General features: G+C 61.5%; 1 protein-coding gene across 8 annotated transcripts in view; it reads right to left on the bottom strand.

Annotated features, from left to right (window-relative positions):
• Positions 1-1,035: 1,035 nt before the first annotated feature.
• NFIC (nuclear factor I C) overlaps positions 1,036-15,031 on the bottom strand; it is a 43,561-nt gene continuing 29,565 nt past the window's right edge. For 2 of the 8 annotated variants that reach the window (XM_057376900.1, XM_057376899.1), the window contains 9 exons: positions 14,482-14,553; positions 13,945-14,019; positions 13,688-13,811; positions 13,096-13,220; positions 10,726-10,854; positions 10,427-10,641; positions 8,625-8,784; positions 6,995-7,080; positions 1,036-4,765 (listed from right to left, as the gene is read on the bottom strand). In XM_057376900.1, coding sequence (XP_057232883.1) covers positions 4,748-4,765; positions 6,995-7,080; positions 8,625-8,784; positions 10,427-10,641; positions 10,726-10,854; positions 13,096-13,220; positions 13,688-13,811; positions 13,945-14,019; positions 14,482-14,553 — 1,004 coding nt within the window. In that variant the 3' untranslated portion in view covers positions 1,036-4,747. The remainder of the gene's footprint in view (positions 4,766-6,994; positions 7,081-8,624; positions 8,785-10,426; positions 10,642-10,725; positions 10,855-13,095; positions 13,221-13,687; positions 13,812-13,944; positions 14,020-14,481; positions 14,554-15,031) is intronic. The other 6 variants (XM_057376901.1, XM_057376903.1, XM_057376904.1 and 3 more) reach the window with 6 other exon arrangements.

The following is a 15,031-nucleotide window of genomic DNA, read 5'->3' as shown; positions in this document are numbered from 1 at the left end:
ATATATATATATATATAGGGGATTATATATATATATATATTCCTTTGCGTTGAAGTACCTTAACTGTGTGTGGGCCCACGGGCCCGCGCCCCCCCCAGCCCTGCAGCCCCATATATATATATGTGGAGATATATATATATATATATATATGTACAGGTTATTTGTTTTATTTATAGATCACAAGGACTATTTTTAATTAACTTTTTTAAGCCGACGAGCCCGACTAAAAACCCTCTAGGAGAGACTGTAGTGCATGAAACCCCTGCGGTGATTGTCGAGCGGAGCCCCTCATATCCCCATCCTGCGGAGGACCCCCCGGAGCATCCGCAGGGATGGGGTGTCCCCCCCACCCTGGCTTTGCTCTCACCCCGACCGTGGCCATCGAGGCCGCCAGAGGATAAAAAAAAAATAAAAAAAAAAAAAAAAAAAGGAGAATGATTAAAAAAATAGAAATAATAAAAATGAGTGGTGCCCCTGCCGGGGAGGGAGTGGGGAGGTGTTGCATATTCCCTTTGGGCTGAGCCGGGGGTGCGGCCCCGGGGGGATGTCGGGGGAGCAGTGCAAAGACCCCGGGGGCGCRGGGGGCTCCCCGGTCCCCCAAGGGGAAGCCCCCGGCCCGGCCCCCCCGCTGCCCCCCTACGGGCTGGGGGGCGCCGAGTTGATTCTTTTTTGCCTTTTTTAACATGGTTTAAGGTGCTTTTCTTGCCAAGGGCGGGTTTTGGGGGGCTGCGGCCGCAGCCCGGCCGGACGTGCTGCCGGCCTAGGGGGTGGGGAGGCAGCAAAAAGGGGGCAGGGGACGGCCTCGGTAGTGTCCCCGCGGGGACGGGGGCTCCAGGGCTTCCTCGGGGCGGGGGGGCCCAGGCCCGAGGGGCGCCAGCGCCCCTCACCTCCCCGGGGTTGGCCCAAGGGGCTGCCCAGGTGCCCCCCGCTCCCTCCCTCCGCTGTCACTGTCACCGCTGAAAAATGCTTTTTATTTTTTTTAATATATTTTTTGCTTTGAGCTGAGCCTTTTCCAGCCTTAAACTCCCCCCCCCCTTTTTTTTTTTTTTTTTTTTTTTTTTTATTTTTTTTTTTTTTTTTTTTTTTTTTTTTTTTTTTTTTTTCTTTTTTTTTAAAAAAAATTCTAGTTTTCATTCCTTCCCCCGCAGCTGGACGCCGCCCCCGCTCCCGCCTTGCATTGTCCTTGCAGAAATCAATACTGCACCTTGCATAAAGAAGCGTCTCCCAAGGCTCCTCCCAAGGGTCTGGGACCCTCGAACCAGCCTCAACTGTGGGCGAAACCCGGCGGGACGCSACCACCCCTAACTAATACTTTTGGACAAAAAAAAAACCCAAAAAAACAACAAAAAGCCCCCAAAACAAAACAAAACCCAAACAAACGAACAAACAAACAAACAAACAAAAAAACCCTCTGTTGACGACGACGTTTCTTCATGCCCGAGCAGCAGCGATGCCGGTGCCACCGACCCACCGGTGTCACGACCCGCGTCAGTCCTCAGCCTCAGGGAGGTTGGGGGGATGGGGTGGGTCTCTCCGGCCGGCGGAACGCTGGGGTTTTAAGGCAAATTCTGGGGTTTTTGGGGGTGTCGGGCCCCTGCTCGGCAGCGGGCACAGCAAGGAGAGGCGGCGAGAAGGCACCTCCTGCCATTCCCTGCTGCGCCTGCCGGACCCCCGGGGATGAAGCCGATGGGGTGGAGGTTGGGGGGAGTCTGTGACCCTCCCTGACACCAGCCCGGGGGGGGCACAGTACATTCACACGGTTCCATTCCTGTCACGAGAGCAGCTGGGCTCAGCCCTCCTGGCCCTGCGCCCCATTGAAAACCAATTAAAAAGCGGGGGGTCCTCTGAGGGGGGTTGGGACCCTGTGGCCCCCCCATAAGGGTCAGCCCTGCGGGTCTCCAGCCCTGCTCCTCCCCGCACGGACCCCAGCACATCCCCGTCTGTCCTGCCGCGCCCGGACACTGCGTCCCCCCGAGTGTTCCGTGGCCCGGGGGTCCCTGCCGCCTCCCGCCTCGCTGCCTTTGGTTGCTGGAAGCAGAAAAAAACAAATAAAAACCCCCCAAAAGGGAAGGAAAACAAAGAAAAGAGAGGCAAAGCAAAGGGGTGGCCGCCCCCCCCGGCCGGCCCCCCCCGCAGCTATTGCATATTCCGGTGTGTTGGCGCAGAGGATGCATCGGTATTACCAACTGGAAGACGTTTCTGAGGGGGAAAATCGGTTAAAAAAGAAGAAGAATAGAGAGAAAAAGGGACTTTTCCGGCCGAGAAGAAGCCATGCAGGAGGCGAGGGGGGGGCGGCGGCCCCCGGCCCCCCCGGCCCCCCGGGAGCCCCGGGCATGCAGCGACTCCCTCGCACTGATATCGGGTCCAGTAATACTTAGGCTTCGAAGGCAAGGCACATCATGTGGTATAAAATTTCGTGCAAATTAGGAAAACATGGATTTTTTTTTCTTGTGTGTTTTTTTTTACGGCTTTTTTTTTTCTTTTATACAGATTTTTTTTTGTTTTTTTTCCTCTTTTTTTTTCTCTTTTGCTGAAGGGGAAGGTAGAGCCGGTTAATAGAGTCTGCCATGCACAGCATCAGCCAGCCGCGGCTGGGTTGAGCCAGGTCACCAGATCCTGTTAAAGCACCATGCAGTTTATTTGTCTTTTTTTTTTTTTTTTTTTTTTTTTCTTTTTTTTTTTTTTTGTGTTGGTTTTCTTTTTTTCTTGTCCTTTTTGATTATTTTTCTGTCTCTCGGGATTTCCTGCGTCAGCCCTTTCCCCGGTGCCTCGTTGCGCCGTCCCAGGGGGGTGGGAAGCGGGGGGAAGTGGGGGCCACTGGGATGGGGGATGCGATGCCGGTGGTCCTGGGGGCGGTTCTGGGTGCCAGGGGAGGGGGCCAGGMGGGTGGCGGYGGTGGCCTCGGTGACATCCCCAACTCCTGGACATCCCACGGTGGCTTCTCTCCATCAGCACCCTTCGGGAGTCCCCTGGGCCGGAGATCCTTCGGGGAGCAGTCTCCTCATCTCACTGGGGATAACGGGTACCTTCGTCCTCTTCCTCCTCCTCGCCTCGGCCGTCGCGAGGGTCCCTCTGCTCTAAGGCACTGCCACGTCCCTGCGTCCCCTTCCCGGCCACACTGTCACCGCATGGGACGGGGACGGCCGAGCGCTTCCTCCCGTGCTGCCCTTGGCCAGGGGCTCCTCCGGGGGGGCTGGAACCCCTCCCCGCCGCAGTTCAGGCACTTGACGCGGGGCCGGGGGCTCCGGGGGACTCCAGGGGGCTCCATGGGGCTGGCTCTGCCCTCGCCCTCCCTCGGGGCTTCTTTGCTCCATCCTTTTGTATCCAAAAAAAAAAAAAAAAAAAAAAAAAAACAAACCCAAAAACCCCAAACGAGTCGTCCTGGCAAGCCAGTGCCAGGGACTCCACCTCCTCCTCCGCCTCCTCTTCCTCCTTTTTTGTGATTTTGTTTTCTTTTCTTCTTTTTCTTTCTTTTTTTTTTTTTTTTTTTTTTTTTTTATTTTTTTTTTTTTTTTTTTTTTTTTTTTTTTTTTTTTTTTTTTTTTTTTTGACGATTCCCTCTTAAAAGTGCATTTCCTACAAAATGTGCAACACGAGCGCACCTCTCCTGCCTCCCACCTGGTACCTGTCCACAGGAATGCATAGCTCAAACACACGGACGCACGCCTCCCCAGCCCCACAGAGCCCCGGGGTGCGGGGACACGCCGGGGGACGGGGACACGTGTGGGAACACACGGGGCCGGGGTTGGTGCAGGCTCGGGGGAGAAAGGCGAACAGAGAGACGGTGACCAGTGCCCCAGCGCGACGGTGGCTCCTGGGAACCATCGGGGCAGGGCTGCGACAGTCCCCACGCCGTGTGCCCGTTGGAATCAGGGTGCCACCACTGCTGTGACGTTTGGGGCCGTGGTGGGAGAGTCCCGATACCGCGTCCCCGTGGGAACCGAGGTGCCACCGCCGCTGCGACCATCTCTGGCCGTGCCCGTGCACCCTCTGTGGCCACAAGCCCCCTCCTCCTGTGCCACCCGCTGGAGCCACYGTGCCACCACGTCTCCGTGCCACCGCGTCACTGCAGCACCCATCCCCGAGGCGCTTGCCCAGCACGGTGCWTCACCCGCCGCGACCGCGAGTGCGCCCGGTCCGCGGGGCTCCAGCGGCAGGAGGGGCTCCCCCACCCCGCCCCGCCGCACTCCACCCCAGTCCCGGGGCCCCCCGAGAGTCTGCGTGGGGCTGGGGGKGTCGGCGGGGGAGGTTTTGATGTTTTCTACTCACATAGAGGCAAGAACGAGAGAGTCAAAGCCGTTTGCATATCCGGCGAGCGGCCGGCGGGGCTCGGCGCCGCGGCCCTGCAGCCGCTCYGGGAGGCATTGCTGGCACGACTTGTGTCAGGTCTCAGCGCGGCGCCGGCCGACAGGGTAAATAATAGTGTTTTTTTCTTTCTTTTTTTTTTTTTTTTTCTGTTTCTTTGTTTTGTGGCGCATCGCCGGGGTGGGGGGAAAGGTCCTCCTGGGATGGGTTGTCGTTTTGTTTTTTGTTTTTTTCCTTTTTTAAACAGTTTGACCCTTTTCCTTCTTCCTTTTCCTCGCTCTTTCCTTCGGGTGTGGGTTTTGCTTGTCGTCGTCGTCGTCATCGTGAGGCCGCGCTCTCCGTCGTCACCGCAAGGCTGGGCCTGGTGCTCGGGGACGGGGATGTTCCTCTGGGGGTGCCTAAAGCAGAGGAGAAGGGAGGCGAAGGGGCGGCACGGCGGCGGTTATCCCAGGTACCAGGACTGCCGGGAGAGAAGAGAGAGGCCGCAGTTAGTGCTCTGCCCCGCGGAGCCGCTCCGTCCCCGGCCGGTCCCCCCGCCCTGACAGATGTCCCCGCACTGTCCCCTGCTCGGCACACGGGGTTGGTGTCCCCACTCCTGCACTGAGTTTGTCCGTTCTCCACACCCCCGCGTTCCCCCGGGGGCCGGTCCCTCTGCACCTCCACGGCAAAGGCGACTCTCCCCGAGGAATGGTCCCACCTGGGGACAGGTAAGGGGTGGCACGGCCGGGGGACCCGGTGGGGTGGCCCCCTGCCACCCCTCCCTTTGTTTGCCCCCCCAGCCCCAAGTTCAAGTTCATTCCYGATTACCTCATGTCTGGTTTCCTTTGGAAACGAGACAGCTCGGGGCCGCCGCTTCCCTTAACCCTTCCAGGCCCCACCATACATGACCAGAGTGTGGCAGGTCTCAGCTGCCCCTCCCTGGACACCACCTCCTTCCCCGTGCCTCAGTTTACCCAGGCAGAGCATCCTTGAGCCCTGGGGAGCCTCCCAGAGCATGACTGGACACCCATGCACAGGGACCCTGGGGGTCCTGGGACTGTGAGTGGCTGTGACCCTCATATCTGGACAAAGACTGGCCCCCTGCCCCTCCAAGGCTCTCCCAGTGCTGCCCCAGGTCTCCTCTTTAGGGACACAACACCCTTAAGGTGTCCACCTCATGTGCAGGACTGGGGAAACTGAGGCAGAGAGAAGGCTGTGATCAGAGCCGGGTCCCCATTGTTTGTCCTCTGGAACGGCACAGCACCCTCGSGTGTCCCAGCTCAAGGTCCCCAAATCTCACAGCCTGGCACAGCACAGCATCCCCAGGTGCCCGTGTCACCCCTCACAGCCCCCAAGTGCCCACACCACGGCACAGCACAGCACCCTGAGCCCTGAGTACCCCCCAGCCAGGGTGCCCCAATACGGCATTGTCCACACCCCAATGCCGCTGTCCTGTCACCGATGTCACCTGCCAGCCACTGCAGCTGCCCCTGCAGCGAATACTGAGGSCAGACCATTCATGTCACAAGTGAACCCAGGAACTGCCACCCCTGATCTGGCACTGTGTCACTGCCTGCAGTGCCAGGGCCAGCTCCAGAATCCAGGACTGATGGAAAGCCCTGAAAAGGCGCATGCAAGCTCCCGCTGCAGCTGGAGTGGCCACGGGCATGGCCGGGTAAGAGCTGGTGCCCACAGAGAGTGACACGTGGCCCTGGCACTCCTCCTTTGGGAGGCTGTGAGCACCTGGGCAGGATGGTGGCAGGTGGTGCCAGACAGGGCACAACTGGAGCATGGCAGTGACCTCCMTCTACGATGGGCGACTCATGGTGGCCCTGAGCCACCAGCAGTGCCCCAGGCCCAGGCACTGGGTGCCCGTGGTGAGGATGCCATGGCAGCAATGCCCATGAGCCACAGCAGCGATGCCAAGGCGGTGATGCCCATGGCAGCCAAGTCAGCAGTGGCACTGCCAGAGCCACAATGCCATGCCGATGGTGTCCACAGTGGAATTGCACATGGAAATACCCCCACAATGGTGACATCCATGGCGATGATGCTCATGGTGGCATTGCCCATGGCAGTGATGCCACTGCAGTGATGCTGTGGCGGGGATGCCCGCAATAGCAATGCCTGCAATGGCCACGCCGATGGTGGCAATGCCCATGGCAATGCCACGCTATGGTGACACTCATTGTGGCTTCAGACATGGTGGCAATGCCACAGCAGTGATGGCCATGGCAGCAATGGCCACAGGGGCTACATCCACAGCAGCAATGCCCCATGGCAGTGATGCCACAGTGGCAATGTCCACGGCAGTGATGCCATGGTGGCAATGTCCACAGCAGTGATGCCCACAACAGCAATGCCCACATGAGCAGTACACATGACAGCAGTCCACGGAAGCAATGTCATGACAGTGATGCCCATGGTGACAATGCCCTCAGCAGTGATGCCATGGCAGCAATGTCTTGGCAGTGATGCCATGGTGGCAAGGCCCACAGCAGTTATGCCATGGTGACAATGCCTTCAGCAGCGATGCCATGGCAGYGATGCCATGGCAGGGATGCCGTGGTGGGGACGACCACATCAGCAATGTCACATCAGTGACAGCCACAATGGCGATGCCTGCACTGGCCATGCCCACGGTGATGCCATGGCGAGGGTGCCTGGGATGAGGGCAGGAGGATCCCCCCAGCAGCATCCCCGCTCTCACCTGTGCCTGATAGATACTCCCAGGATCCCTTGGTCCTAATCCCACGAAGGAACGGTTCGCAGGGGGCGTGCCTGGTGCAGAGTAGGCTGGGGAACAAACGAGAGCTCGTTAACGGGGCTGCGGGTGGCACTGCCGTCRTCCCCCCCGGGGCCAGGCCCGGCCCTCTCCCTGGCACTGCTGGGACGGAGGTCCCGGGCACCTGGTGCTGGAAGGCCTGGCTGTGACCTGATGGCAGGCGAGCAGAGCCCAGGGATGCTGCACCCCGGGGTGCAGCCCCCGGACGGTACCGCCTGCGGTTTCAGGGCGATGATGGGCTGGGGGCGAGGTGCCAGGGGTGCAGGCGCAGACGGTGCCTGGCTGTGCCCGCACTGCAGCTTCCGTAGCTGAGCTGCCATGGGGCGACAATGATGGGAGCCACCAGATCCATTTGGTMACATCACCCTGCTGCCACCTCCATCGCTCAGCGGGGGGTCCAGCAGTGGGACCTCCAGCCCTGCTGAGCTCCTGGGCTCAGGGTGCTGCCAAGGGGAATGGGGGACTTGGAGCCACCTGCACCCCTTGAGGACAGCCAGTGTCCTCCCAACACATCCTTCCCTGAGCCTGCAGGAACTTGCACTCTCCCGTTCCTCCCCAAGGCTGCGATCAGCCAGGCCACCCCATGCCATYCCATACTGTCCCCTCCAGATCATCCACGCTTTGGCTCCTCAATGCCAAAGGACCTCCAYACCAGCTGGCCAGGCCGCTGGCAATCAGCCATGTCCCATTCCCCAGGGACAGTGGCCCTGGGCAGGGCTCGATGGTGTGGGGACACAGCAGCCACTTGGGTACCATGACCCATGGGTACCACAGGATGGGAACAGAACAACTCCCTCACCGAGTGTGGCGACGGCACAGTGTTCCACCCAGCACCAGTCCGGGGTGACCAGCCTGTCTGAGCTGCTGGGCCTAGCACCCCAAAACCCTCCAGGGGCACTGACAGCCCCTGAGGTGGAGCAGAGGACAAAGAGCTCATCAGCCATGGTGCTAATGAAGATGCCAGGTGCCACCTGCAAAGGGCTCTGAGGGACACGCACACAGTCCTTGCACCAGTGTTGCTCCACATCCCTGACGAGATCCGAGTCCTCAGCACCAGGGACCCTCGTGGCAGCAAGAGGACGGCAGCCCACATGGCGCACCAGCACACTGTCCCTCATCCCAGTGCCACCCACGTGCCAGCTGGTCCCCATTCCCAGCAGCACGGCCACCACCACAGTGAGACTACGGACACGGAGAGGCCACAGCCTCCCSCAGCACTGGCCACACCGAGGCTCTGGGCAGGACACTGCTTTGGGGAGCCCTGCTGCAGCTCCACTCCTGCTCAGAGGAACACGGGGCTCGAGTTGGTCCATGGGACCAGCACGGGACCCCCTGGCTCAGCGGCCACAGCAGCCACCTGCCGAAACGCTGTCCGCTCCGACCTGCCTGAGACCCAGCAAACTCATGGCGTGCCAGCTGCCACCCTCTCCCCGGCTGCGGGGAGGCCACCTCCGCCAACATCCCCCCAGCACCGGGACGGGGGGACACCCTGGGGGGCTGCGAGAGGAGGGGGCCAGCCGGGCCGGGGAGCGGGGTGGGCGCCGCGGGTGCTTACTGGGTGATGTCGGCGAGGTCGTCCCTCCCTCGGAAGTTGTCGTGGTAGATTTGGTGTCAGGAGAGACGGCCAAGCGGGGCATGCCAGGGGGAGGTGGCGGCGCCAGCATCTGCGTGGGCAGGTAGTGGCTGGGCACTTTCACTTGACCACTTCCATTTAACTGGGGACAACACAGACAAAAAACAAACAGCACAAGCCATTAGGACGCACATGCACACCAGCATGGCCGGGGAGCCCCAGGGACACCCTCAGCACAGACAGGGGGTGTTCCCTCACTKCGGACGTGAGTTTGTTGGGTCTCAGAGCAGCCCTGAGCGGTCGGCATTGGCAGCAGGCAGGATATGATGGCGGGACAGGAGGGATTTGGGAGGCTGTGGAGGCCATGCCCCACGGGGGTCACAACCTACAGCGGCGCACGCTGGAGCCGGGGCGCTGGACCCCTCTGGCAGTGACAGGGGGGCCTCCTCAGAGGGGTAGAGGCACCCAGAGCTTCCAAAGACTCCTGCACCAGTCCTCCCTGTCCAACCCACCCATGGACTGCTCCCAACCCGGTATCCATTAGCCCAGCACWGAGCCCCTGTACAGGGGAAGAATGGCCATGCCCTCACCCTGGCATCAGGCTTTGCTGGTGAGGAGCCACAGACAAGTGGTGGGCAGAGGTTAGAGGGGCTCTCCAAAAGCTCAGCATCTGGGAGCACAGAGTGGGGCACGGGAGGGTGTGGAAGCAGGAAGAGCCCCAGACCCCAGCTTTGGGTATGAAGGGCGCCCTTCATGGTGTGTATGGGGTGCTGGTGGTGTGGGAGACGCTGGATGTATGGGGTGATGGTTTGGGTGCTGCATGCACTGGGTGCTGCATGTGCAGGGTGCTGGTTGCAGAGGTTGTTTGGCGATGGGAGCATGGGTCCCATGTCTGTGGGGTGCATTGTGGCTGTGGGGTGCTGGGTGCGTGGGGTCCCATGTCTGTGGGGTGCATTGTATGCTGTGTCTGTGGGGTGCTGGGTGAATGGGGTGTGGGATGCTGGGTGCGTGGGGACCCATGTCTGTGGGGTGCATTGTATGCTGTCTGTGGGGTGCTGGGAGCGTGGAGTCCCACGTCTGTGGGGTGCATTGTATGCTGTGTCTGTGGGGTGCTGGGTGCGTGGGGTCCCATGTCTGTGGGGTGCATTGTATGCTGTCGGTGGGGTGCTGGGTGCATGAGGTCCCATGTCTGTGGGGTGCACTGTATGCTGTCTGTGAGGTGCTGGATGCGTGGGGTGCAGGGTACTGCAAAAAGGGAAGGTTCTCAGCAGCGCAGTGTGGCTCTGCCACCTCTGTGAGGACACTGGGGACATGGGTACAGTGAGGAGCTGACAGGTCACCGGCGGGCTCTGCAGATGGATGGGGCACGCCGAGCCCATCACTCTCCCGCACACACTGGCAGACGGTGGCTCCGGGCGATGGTCACACAGCCCTGGCCTGGCAGATACCCTGCTGGTATCTGGTACCCAGCTCAGCCCCAGCACCCCGACACACGCAGAGCCCCGTGCCGAGCCGGGCCACGGCAGCTCCATCGCCGGAGACGCGCGGTGCTGACACGGAACAGGCGCAGAGGCGCTCCCGAACTGACGCACGGCACGGCCGGAGCGCAGCCCCGGCGAACGCCCCTCGGTACCACCGGAACAACCCAACCCCACCGTGCGGCGGCAGAGGTGACGGCGGCAGTGGCTGCTGCAGGGGACTCTCGTCGGGCAGACGGGCGGCAGCGGCCCCCGGTGCCCACGGCGAGGCGAGCGATGGGTGCGGGGACGGGGCTGGGTCCTTACCGGTCCGGGCTGCTGGTTGGACGGGTCGCAGGCCAGTGAGACGAGATCTTTGAGCGGGTCCTGCGGGTTGAGATGAGGCGGGTACCGGATGGCCGTGTGCGGGAAGTAGGTGGAGGCCGTCTGGGGAAGGATGGAGGTGGTGGGGAAATGCAGCGCAGACGATGGGTGCGGGCTTCGGGCGATACCTGCAGGTGACAGCAAAAGGGGACACACACCTGTGTCACTAGCTAGTGGCTGCCACAGTCCCCTGGCTGCTCAGCAATTGCTCCGTGCCTCAGTYTCCCTGGCAGGACACTCACCACTGTGCACGGCAATGACGGGACGGTGGTGCTGCGTGAAGCTGCTCAGCCGGGGCGAGGAGTCCTGGGGCGATGGGCTGTTGAAGGGGGACTTGTCCATCTCTGTCTTCTTCACGGTGGGGGAGATGCCTGGGGAAAACGGGGTGCAATGTCAGGACAGGCCATGGGACCCCAAATCCCACGGCTGCTGCCAGCTCTTTGAAGTGTTGGGGAGCTCATTCTGGGGGTGAGGGGCACCGCAGGGTCCAGGTGGGCCTGGGGAGGGGGCGTGGTGTGGGTGTGTGCGTGTGCTCACACACACCTGTGCTTGTGCGGAAGGGTGGGCACACGTGTGTGTGTGTGTGTGTGTGTGTGTGTGTGTGCCTGTAGAAGAGTGTACACACGTGTGTGTGTGTGTGTGTATGTGTGCCCACAGGAGAGTGGGCATGCGTGTGTGTGCATGTGCCCACAGGAGCGTGGGCACTTGTGTGTGAATGCATGTGTACCTGCAGAAGAGTGTACACACATGTGTATGTGTGTGCCCGCAGGAGAGTGAGCATGCGTGTGTGTACATGTGCCCACCCTCCTGTGGGCACATGTGTGGGCACCTCTGGAGGGTACAAGTGTGCACACACACAGGGTGCATGTGTGTGCGCACATGTGGGCACGAATGTGCATGCATGGGTGCACAGCATGGCTGTGCCCCTGTGTGGTGTGTACATGTGCACCTGTGCACACGTGTGTGTTCCTRCAGGCATGTGCATCTGCGCACACAGTTCTKTGTGTGTGTACATGCACACCTGTGCACACGTGTGTGTTCCTGCAGGCGTGTGCATSYRSGCACACAGYTCTGTGTGTGTGTACATGCACAACTGTGCACATGTGTGTGTTCACGCAGGTGTGTGCATGCGGGCACACAGCTCTGTGTGTGTGTACATGCACACCTGTGCACACGTGTGTGTTCCTGCAGGCGTGTTCATGTGGGCACACATCTCTGTGCGTGTGTATATGCAGGTATGTGCACACGTGTGTGTTCCTGCNGTGTGTATATGCAGGTATGTGCACACGTGTGTGTTCCTGCAGGCGTGTGCATGCGGGCACACAGCTCTGTGTGTGTGTCCCACCCTGGGGCAGGAGCAGGAGCTCTCACAGGTGCCACTGTGACCCTGCAGCCCCTCCCCTGGGACACGGGCCTGGGGGCTGCTGGAGCTCCCGGGGAGACAGAGAGGTGCCAGCCTGGGGGTGACCTCCCCGGAGACCCCTGGAAGCAGGAGATGCTCGGGTCCCCGAGGCCAGCCCGGGGCACGGGGCTGAGCAGGGGGGTTGGCAGGCATGTTAATCCTCCGCCGCAGTGGCTTTAGCCGCRGCCATTTGGCCCGGGCCCGCTAATGGGTTTAGCCCATTCTCAGCCGGGTGTTAGGAGGATTTCCCAGAACATCCCGTACAGGATTGCCAAGCCCCCACTGCCGCCACGGCTGAGCCCCCCCGGCAGCCGCCCTCACCCCTAGCCGGGGTCAGGCCACTGGCAGAGACAGATGCCCTGGCAGGGCTCCCTCCGGCCTCCGTGCACCACTTTGGGGATGGGGCTGTGCCCTCYCCGGGAGCCCCATGCAGCAGCCCCACGGGGTGGGATGGGACACTCCCTGCACACACAGGACACAATCCTGGGGCCGGACCTGCGTCCCCCAAACCTCCTTCCGACAGTATCGGTGCCTCCAGCCCCCCAGCCGGGGAACCCCAGGCTCTGGCAAGGCTGGGGGGCTGCTGTGGAGCTGCTGGGGGAGGCAGGAGAAGAGCCAAGGAGGAGGAAGAGGAGCAGCTCCTTCGCCTGCACCTCGGGGCGTGGGAGCTGCTGTGCCAGCCCTGCGGCATCGCTTTAATTAGCCCAGCCCCTCCTTTTCTTAATGAACAGCTAATTGGGGCTGTCTAGACAGGAAAGGGAAAAAAACCATCCTGCCAGAAAGCTGTCCGCAGTGTTGTGGGGCTGGGGGATGCTGGTGTGGGGCTGGGGGAGTCTGTGGGGARCTGGAGGCTGAGCTGGCCCTATAGAGAGAGCCCGTGCTGAAATGGGGGGGCCCGGTAGGAACACCCCACAGAGCCCTGCCCAGAGCGGAGGGGTGCCACAGACACACCTGGGCACCGATGGAGAGCCTGAGCCTAAATCAGAGGGGTCGACAGCAACCCCATAGACCCCAAAAAAGCAGCACCCCTCTAGGTGTCTTGAGGGTGGCACTCCAGCCCCCACAGCCAGTGCGTCCTATGACCTGAGAGCCAGAGGGACACCGGGGCCCAGGCATTGTCGGGATGGTCACAGGGGCCTCTGACTGCGGTGGGAGCAGGATGGGTGTCCYGGGGGCAGGGGGAGGGCACTGGTGTGGAGGGGACACCTACCCCCTTCCATGTCTTCTGTCCAGTTGCGGCTGCTGCTGGTGGGGGAGTTGGAGGAGGTGTAGTACTCGCCCCCAGGGCTGGTGTCGATGTCATCCTCCATGGACCCTGACTTGTGCCGTTTGCTCCTGGGGACAGGAAAGGATCAAAGAATCACGGAATAGTGTGGGTTRGAAAGGACCTCAAAGCCCATCCAGTGCCACCCCTGCCATGGCAGGGACACCTCCCACTGTCCCAGGCTGCTCCCAGCCCCAATGTCCAGCCTGGCCTTGGGCACTGCCAGGGATCCAGGGGCAGCCACAGCTGCTCTGGGCACCCTGTGCCAGGGCCTCCCCACCCTCCCAGGGAACAATTCCTTCCCAATATCCCATCCATCCCTGCYCTCTGGCACTGGGAAGCCATTCCCTGTGTCCTGTCCCTCCAGCCCTTGGCCCCAGTCCCTCTCCAGCTCTCCTGGAGCCCCTTTAGGCCCTGCAAGGGGCTCCAGAGTCTTCTCTTGTCCAGGTGAGCACCCCCAGCTCTCTCAGCTTGTCATGGGTGAGTGCCAGCCCGTGGCAGGATCTGGCAGCCCCAGCACAGCCCCGGTGGCACCTACCCGCTGGACGAGGTGCTGGGCAGTGTCCTCCTCATGCCGGTGCTGGAGGGGTTCAGGTCGTAGGCCAGGTGGCCCTGCAGCTCCCCCAGGGAGAAGTTTGGCCCCGTGCCCGTCACCACCGGCGCTGCGGGGAGAGAGGGGGGTCAGGGGGGCTGAGGGAAGGGAAGTCCCAGCCTTCTGTGGGATAAGGAGCTGTGGGGACACTGCCGTGCCCAGGCAGCAGGGGGAATGGGTTGTGGCATCACAGTGACACTCACTTCGGGACACCTGGATGAGCTCGGTGACACTGAACACACCCGAGGTGACGAAGCTTTCCTGGAAGTCTGTCGAATCTGTGAGGGAGAAAGAAGGGAGTGATGAGGGGGAGACAGGACCACCCTCCCATCCCACACTGCCTTGTGGCAACGTTCAAGGGCACCCCAACACCCCTAAATCCCCACCTGTCCCCCTCCTCAGCCTCCACTCCCTGCTCCAGCAAGAGACCACCCCAACTGGTCCCCTYTGCTGAACACACCCTGAACCTGCTCAGTGCCTCAATTTCCCTCTGGCTGACAGTGCTGGCAGGGCTGGGGGCTGCAGGCCCACCACAGGACTGCCACGGCAGCTGGGGCTGTGGCCCCACTGGGACCCTGCTGGGTGTGGGACGAGGCTGAGGCCATGCCCATCTCACTGCAGGCTGGGGCTGGGGGACACCAGAGGTGCAGCACGGGGGCTGGACTGTGTGTCACAGGTGCCATGCCAGGGAGCCTAGGCACAGGTTGGGGTGTCCGATGTCCCCTGCCCACTGCGCTCACCCAGCGTGATGGGTTTGCTGTCCTCCTGGTCCGAGCCGATGCCTGTCCGTGGGCTGCTGCTCTGCTCTGCATCTGCAAGAGGAAAACCCATCATGGTGAGCCCCCCGTGCCAGAGTGAGCCCCCTGTGCCAGAGTGAGCCCCTGGGCTGGTGTGAGCCCCCTGTACCAGTGCTGGCCCCTGGGCTGGTGTGAGCCCCCTGTACCAGTGCTGGCCCCTGGGCTGGTGTGAGCCCCCCGAGCCAGTGCTGGACCCTGGGCTGGTGTGAGCCTCCTGTACCAGTGCTGGCCCCTGGGCTGGTGTGAGCCCCCCGAGGCAGTGCTGGACCCTGGGCTGTGTGAGCTGGGGTTGAGCTGGTTGCCCACCAGTTGACTGCCCCCTCCTTGCTCTGCTGGGGGAAACTGAGGCACAGGCCTCACCATGAGTAGAACCACCACCGAGCTGGCATGTCCCCAGCCACTGAGAAATAGTCACCAACCAGCCCCTCCTTGGCCTCCCTGCCAGTGACAGCAGCAGGGACAGCCCCTAGATCTGGGCACAGCTTCCCACAGG

This window comes from Malurus melanocephalus, unplaced genomic scaffold (genome assembly GCF_030028575.1).
Source record: "Malurus melanocephalus ecotype Western Australia unplaced genomic scaffold, MMel_1.1 scaffold_293, whole genome shotgun sequence".
NCBI classification, from domain to species: domain Eukaryota; kingdom Metazoa; phylum Chordata; class Aves; order Passeriformes; family Maluridae; genus Malurus; species Malurus melanocephalus.
This window is presented reverse-complemented; position numbering and strand designations above follow the sequence as displayed.